Consider the following 8,037-nt stretch of genomic DNA (forward strand, 5'->3'; position numbering starts at 1 on the left):
GAAAATCATCTTTAAGGTGTCTCAAGTTGGGCACCCAAAAATCACTAAAGAAAATAACAGAATGATAGAAATGTAGGGCTGGAAAGGTCCTCAAGAGGTCATCAAGGCCAGGCTCCTGCACTGAGGCAGAACCAAGTATACCTAGAACATCCCTTACAGGTGTTCATCCAACCTATTCTTAAAATCTTCCAGAGATGGGGATTCCACAACCTCCCTTGGAAGCCTATTCCACAGCTTAAACTACCCGTATAGTTAGAAAGCTTTTCCTAATAGCTAACCTAAACCTCCCTTGCTGCAGATTAAGCCCATTACTTCTTGTTCTACCTTCAGTGGACATGGAGAACAATTGATCACTCTTTTCTTTACAACAGCCCCTAACATCTCTGAAGGCTATTATCAGGTCCCCTTTCAGTCTTCTTTTCTAAATGATTTAACATGCCCAGGTTTTTTTAACGTTTCCTTGTAGGTCAGGTTTTGTAAAACCTTTTATCATTTCTGTTGCTCTTCTCTGGACTCTCCCCAATTTGTCCACATCCTTCCTAAAGCGTGGCACCCAGAATTGGACACAGTACTCCTGCTGAGGCCTCACTAGCCAGGACCCAAGACTGACTCTTGCAGGACCCCACCAGATATGAATAACTGACAACTACTCTTCAAGTACAGTTTTGCTCTTTCAAGCAGTTTTGCAACCGTCTTATAGTAATTTTATCTAGACCACATTTCCCTACTTTACTTATGAGAGCATCATGTGGGACTGTACAAAAGCCTTACTAAAAAATCAAGATATATGATGGCTCTTACTTCCCCACATCCACCAGGCCAGTAATCCTTTCAAAGGAGGAAATTAGATTGGTTTGGCATGATTTGTTCTTGACAAATCCATCCTGACTATCCCTTACAACCCTATGATCTTCTAGGTGCTTATAAATTGTTTAATAATTTGTTACAGTATCTTTCCAGTTATCAAAGTTAGGCTGAGTGGTCTATAATTCCCTGGGTCCCCTTTGTTCCCATTTTTACAGATCGGTTCTGTGTTTGCCATTCTCCAGTCCTCTGGGACCTACCTATTCTCCATGAGTTCTTGAAGATAATTGCTAACCATTCTGAGATTGCTTCCACTAATTCCTTGGCCACCCAAGTCGCATTTATTTACAATTATTAATATTGTGGTAGTACCTGGGAGTCCCAGTCATAGACCAGGACCCTATTGTGCTAGGAGCTGTACAAACCTGGGGGGGGGAAGGTGGTCCCTGCACCAAAGAGCTTACTGGCCAAGGAAAATTAAGAATTAATAGTCACATAGCTGGTCATTGATAGAATCAGGAATTGAATTCCAGACCTCCTGACTCCCGATCCAGGGCTCTATCCACTAAGTTACGTTGTTTCTTGTAGTTGTTAGAATTTTACACCATTAGAGGATCTTGTTTATAACATGAAACCTGAATTTTTTTAAAACAATGAAACCCTCACATTTTAAAACAGGTTTTAAAGGAGAAAAAGACCACTGGAGAAGCAGGAGGACTATCTGTGTAAAAACACATGAAAGTGGCAAGAGAGAGATTGAAATGTTTGACTCCGCCATCTTGTTGATCAGGAACCCATACAAATCTCTAATGGCAGAATTCAACAGGAAGTGTGCTGGCCACCTGGGATATGCAACAGATAGGAACTGGAAGAGTAAAGGTAACATGCCAAGCCATTGCTAACCAATGGGTGTTTAAAATGGCTTTCAAACAATAAGGCTTGAAAGTGGGGTGCTATGGGTGTTGCTCGTAGGGCAATGCACCGAGGGCCTAATCAAAAGCTCATTAAAGTCCATGGGAGTTTTGCCACTGAGATTAGTGAACTTTCCATCAGGTCCTAGGGCAGAGGGAGGCCCCCAGAAACCTCAGATCTGAATTTTGGAGGTGGTTAGAGTCTTAAACCACATCATCTGTCACAGAAAGAGAGCACAGCCCCAGGACTAGCACAGCACAAAGGATAAGCAGCCTGGCAGAGAGAATTTCTCTTTGCAGAGAAATCCTGCACACAACCCATTTAACCAGGCTGTATGCTGTGGTGAGGATTTCCCCCGCAGTATCTAATAGGTGAGATATATTAAAAAGATTAGTTTAAGATCAAGGATATGATGGAACAGGATTTGTTGGGGTACATTTGTATGCATTTTACAGGCATTACTGTAGTACAGATTAGTAATAATAAGACTTGTTGACCGTTACTCAGAGCCCCTGGACATGTTTTAAAAATGCAGCCACCATGCTTCATTTTCCTTTTGATACTTTCAACTAGCAAAGCAAATGACAACTTTAAATTCCCCACTGAATGCATTGCTACATTCATACTTTACCATGCTAAAGAATTCAGCATGGGCTTCTCCTTTTGTATATCCTGAGCATTAGAATAAGGGATGGGCAAACTGCACAATCCCTGTTGGATGTTCTCCAACATTGTATGTTTCTATCCTGAAACCCTGGTTCCCCCTTATCCCGCTCAACCAAGGACCATGCGTTTACAATTTCACAAACAACACAAATGATAGGAGTGGAGTGGAGGCACTGGGTGAAAGAGTTACCTAAGATCAGGCACATTAGTGGTAAGAGCTGGGATTAGAACCCAGATCTCCTGACTTCCTGTCCAGTGCCCTCTCTATTAGAATCACTCCTAATAAATAAATTAGGAATAAAATAAAATAGGAATAAATAGGAATATTAGGAATAAAATAAAATAAATAAAATAAATCGCTCCTAGTAAATAAATGTGCTGCAGGTTTCAATATACCAGTGTACTACTTGTGAAGAATTAGGCAAAGGCTTTCTAGTTCAAGCAGGAATTAGCTCAGTGAAGTCCTATGGCCTGTGTTATACAGGTCAGATTAGATCATCGTAATTGTTCCCTCATTTCTGAAAATTTTATAGATTTCCTCCCCACACACACACCCCTTTCTCTGCTTCTATTTTTCAACAAGTTTTCTAAGCAACATGCAAACTCAGCAACTTTCATATTCAGACCAAACACACAGAGTTAGTGGAGGGGCTGAAACTAGAGCTCATTTTAAAAACAGAGAACATTTTCTACTAAAATGTTTAAAATGTAAATGAAATTTCAAAAATTTGAAAAAAAAATCATCTCACCAGCTGTAGGTCAACCTTAGGCAAAAAGAAGTCAGCCGTCCCTGACAAACAGGACAAATACTGCTCCAATTTATACTTTTGCTGCCCCATTCAGCAAGATCAGATTTTGCCCCATTCTATTGCTGCCCCAGGAGAATGTTTGGGAAATTATTAAAACACAGTGTGGATAAAATCTAATATTTCCCCCCCTTCCCATCTCTTTCCCCAATGTACAGAATGGCCAGACTTTGTCAACAGCTACGCCTCATGGTGGGCCTCTCACGTCTTAGACTGGTTAAAATATGGAAAACATCTTTTTGTTATTCACTATGAAGACTTAAAACAGAATCTCATCCCCAAGCTGAAAGAAATGGTGGAATTCCTAAACATGACGGTGACAGAGGACCGACTGCTCTGCGTCGAAAACAACAGAGATGGGAATTTCAAGCGGTCAGGTGCTAGGCAGAAGGATTTTGAACCATTCACCCAGGAAATGAAAGATCTTATCAACAGCTACATCCTAACAGTGGATGAAGCGCTGAAAAGAAGAAACCTGACAGGGCTGCCAAGAGAATATGTTCCAAGATGATATCCCAGTTGCAGTTAGCTGTGTTTTTAAAATAAAATAAAAATAAATAAATACGAGACCAGAGCTTTATACCAGCAAAAGCAAAGATATTCTTGGAGTCTGCTGAGGAATGCAAATTCTCTCCACTCTTGGATGTTCTTCAGGGGCATTAAGTGCTTCAAAAGGCAAACAATGAAGGACGGAAATTGGGTTATAAACCAAGGAAAAAGCTATTAGTGTCTGCCTATGTGTGTCCTTCCCTATATAAACGGCTACAAATTTAACAGTTTTGCACTGCTAATTCTGGAAAAGGATTCCTTCTTCTCATCCTTACTGCCTACTAGCAATACCTGTCAAGAATAACTTGAGATTTTGCAGTGCTTGATTTGGAAATTCATCATACATATGTATGGAAAACCCTCAAAGGTGATAAATATTTTCATCCAAGCTTTTAAGTAAGTTAGTTGCTTTCTTTTTAAAAATTTTCCCCTCCCATCTCCTAAATTCTCTAGTTGCCAACCACTCATCCCATACATCCTCACATTAGACTTTTGTTTGTGTGCAAGGGAGAAATAGAAATATACCTGCGGTGAACACTTCCACAGAGATATGAATGGTCAGATAAACCTTGTCTAAGGCTCACCTTAAATACCTAGGCTTGGACTGGTCCACTAACTTGTCAGAAACTGCATTGTTGCATGGTAGATCTGATTCAAGACTGACCTTGGGTTTTCATCATAATATGGACTCAAAACATGTGCCAGAGGAGATATTAATATAATCTCCAGGAGGGAGGTGCATCCTGTCTCCAGCTTGCCTCCAGCTCTTTGGGCTGGAATCAAGGAGAGTGGTGGGTCTCCCTTGGTGGTAGGATATATAGCCCCACGCAGAAGGGGCCTGAGCAGGGGAAAGAAGGAATTTCCAACAGGAGAAAATGATGATTCATTATAAAGGGATGGGCAAAAAGCTCCATGATATCATCCCGCTCAAACCAGCCCCGAATTCAGAGGCATACCTCAGGCTTGGTAAAGGCCCCATTGTATATTATATCCTTGCTGGGTTGAGAAAGGGTTGATGAGATCAAGAGAAGAACAAAGCATTTCATTTCTGTTACGAGTGACACTCAATGCCTGAGTGGGAACCCTTTGTCTTTAAGTTTATGGTCTCTACAGTCGGTCTTGTCACTGGGCCTGGTGTGCCATTTGGGCCCAAATGACAGCTTAGCTGTGTATAGTGCTGAAGAGTCAAGAAAGTGCTTTTCTATTGCAAGGATAGTGGCCACAGTCAAGTGATTAAAACTAATGAGTTGGAGGATGGGGAAGGTGGCACTGGCAGCCATGGGAGAACAGAAGCTCTATGGGTGAGCAGTGCTGCTAGTAGACATGGTGAGTGAAGAGGACCATGCAGCGTTCTGTCACACAGCATGCTTGTTGGCCTCTTAACAGACAAAAAAAGTCCCACCTGGGTAGATTCACCCCTTCCAGACGTCTAAGCTCTCTAGGTAAAGACTAAGCTGCTCACTGTTGTCCTCAAGAGCCATCTCCAGCTTTACTCCCAACCTCTTAAGGGCTGTATTTAGAGTTAGCAATGAAGTAACTTTTCCTTTGAGACAACGTAGGTCCAGTATGTAACTATGGTTGTTGTACCCTGAAAGGCGGATGATTTTCCAGGTTGGGATTGGGGGTGAGGGGGTTAATTCCATTATGCTTCCCTTCAGTGTGTTACATTTAATTCTTGAACACATGCAGCAACATGACACCAATTAGCTTTGTGCATTCAGCTAAGAGCCACCCTTGGTATCAGCAGGAGTCACACATGAAGCTCAGAGACATTTTATCACCCTACATGCTTTGGGGCTAGGCCTGGAAGGTTGTATTACTCTACAGTGTATTTGTTCATGTTAACTTTAAAAAATTCCCCCGAACCCCAATGGAAAATTAGTTTTAATAAAAAAAAATAATAAAACAGTTTATATGAAGGGAGCTGGCCCTCCTTTGAGTATGTACCATTAATGCTTTGAAAATATAGTAAATCAAGCACAGTCTGGTCTGTATCTTTTATAAGTTTTCCTTGTTTGTGCTCTGCATGCAATTGTCTTGTTTCTTTCTTCCTTCCTCTGAAGAATTGCTCATTATCATGAAACTAAACTACACAGTAGTCCCATCTCAGCTGGAACCAAAAATGGATGGAGACTTTTTTGCTTGAGTGAGGAGAGATATTCTGGTATGAAATGGAGGAAACTGCCCACTATGTGCCTGCTTTTCCACTCTATTTCTGAAGTTGACACCAGTGTAACTTCCATTAATCTCAGGGAAGCTGTTTATGAACACTGTACACCAATGTGAGAGAGTTTACAGTGAAGCCCAATAAGTCTAATTCTCTTCTCACTTACATGAGTAGTAAATCATAAATGAAATCAATGGAACTATGCTGCTGCAAATCCAGTTTAAGGCACATGGAGGATGATAGAGAGAGAAGAGTGTCCCTGGACCAAAGAGATTTTCGAGGCTCCATTCAATTCTAATTAGTTTTAAGTGGAACCCAGGTAACCTTCAGTATTTTACTCAACAAGATATGCTAAAAGAAAGTAAGAGTTGTCTTTAAAACATATACCAATAAAGATATGGTGGATACAGACAGATCTTTGAAAGGCTTTCCTCCTATCTTATAAATTAGGAATACAGTAGTGCCCAGAACTCTTGGTCAAAAGCAGGGCTTCATGGTTCTAGATGCTGCACATACAGTCCGAAAGTGAGGGAGAGGAAGCATTTCTAGATAAAATTTTCATGAGCACCTAAGTGACGTGGATCTTACCTTTCAGGATCTTGGCATAAGTTCCCATTTTCAAAAAGGGCCTAGTTTCCTTAGGTGCTTTTGGAAGTTATACCCACTATCACATTTTAGGGATGGAGAACTGACAGATACAGAGTGTGTCACTTGCCCAAGGACTTTTATTGATTTCAGTGCTCACTGGATCAGACCCTCAGTACATCCACAGCCTTACTCACCACATAATAATTTGTTTCAAGCAGTGGGTAACTAATACTGCTGATGAAAATCCAAATGGGAAGCAGTTATGCATACAGAGTACGAACAAGTCAGTCTGTGTGCACCAGTCTCAGACATTAATGAGAATTGGCTTCATAGATCAAAAGGCAGTATATAGTCCCATTTTATTTCAGAAAGCCTAAATCTTCTCTGTCCACCATCTCACTAGCTTTTTAGCTAGAGTGGCGTTTACCCAGAACATGGGTACAGCAATGTAACAAAGGTCATATAATTTTATTTTAAACTGAGGGGCCTGGCAGCATCATTTGAATTAAGATTATGTTAGTGTTTATTTTATAAGCCATGTTTGTAATAGCTTATAACACAGCTATTTTCGTTTACATCAGGGCAAAAGAACACAACAGAAGTGATTAACCTAGAAGCAATAATAAAAGACTGATTTAAAATGTGTTGGTTATGAGAAACATGGATTCCATATAATTCTAGAAGAAGGAAGATATTGTCACTTCTAAAAAATTATGAACACTATACAGGGTCTTCATTTCAGTGCATATTGATTTAGTCGACCACATTCTCCAATGGTGTCATAAGGTGTCGGCAAATGGAAAGTGGACGTTAAGACACTAAGAAGTCAAAACGGTACCATTTTATGCCCACTTTGTAATGAGTGCACATGGTGCAGGGCAGTGAAGTATCTAGTCTATAATTGTTTAGGCCCCAATTCCTCAAGCTGGTCTGCCCAGGCAGACCCTGGTGTACACAGAAGCCCCCTTGATTCCAGTGGAAGGCAGTGTTGACCAGTGGATAAAGCACTGCACTGAAACACAGGAAACCTGGGTTCTATTCCTAGCTCTACCCCTGGCCCGATGTGTGACCTTGGGCAAGTCACTTCCCCTCCTTGGGTCTCAATTCCACAGCTGTAGAGTGGGGATAGTGATACTGACTGCCATTGTAAAGCAAAGGTAAAGTTCTACTAATGACTATTATTCTTCTAAGGCTCTATGATGCGAGGCAGATTGCAGGATCAGAGCTTTAGAATGTAATGATCCCACTTAAGGTACAAGGCCAAGAGGAGATAAGAACACTGGGCTCGATTCTTGTTTATACTCCAGGCCTGATTCTCTCTTACAACTCTCTGGCAACACAAAAGGGCCAATATATTACCAATGAGACTCGGAGCCAATAAGTTGCCAATGGAAGTTTTGAAGGTGAGTGGGTGGGATTGTTAGTTTTAAAAACACTTTCATCTTTATTTTTATTATTTTCCCCAATATTTTATTACCACTAACAAAGCAAAGAAAAAACCTGCACCAATTTTTGCAGAAACTGGCTGGAGAATGTATATGTAGT

At 40.9% G+C, this 8,037-nt stretch overlaps 1 protein-coding gene across 1 annotated transcript in view; it reads left to right on the top strand.

Moving 5' to 3' along the window:
* WSCD1 (WSC domain containing 1) overlaps nt 1-5,719 on the top strand; it is a 58,963-nt gene extending 53,244 nt beyond the window's left edge. Inside the window, exons 8-9 of the mRNA XM_048824119.2 lie at nt 1,483-1,683; nt 3,347-5,719. Coding sequence (XP_048680076.1) covers nt 1,483-1,683; nt 3,347-3,699 — 554 coding nt within the window. The 3' untranslated portion in view covers nt 3,700-5,719. The remainder of the gene's footprint in view (nt 1-1,482; nt 1,684-3,346) is intronic.
* The last annotated feature ends 2,318 nt before the right edge of the window (nt 5,720-8,037 follow it).

The sequence above is a fragment of the Caretta caretta genome, chromosome 17 (assembly GCF_965140235.1).
Source record: "Caretta caretta isolate rCarCar2 chromosome 17, rCarCar1.hap1, whole genome shotgun sequence".
Lineage (NCBI taxonomy): Eukaryota > Metazoa > Chordata > Testudines > Cheloniidae > Caretta > Caretta caretta.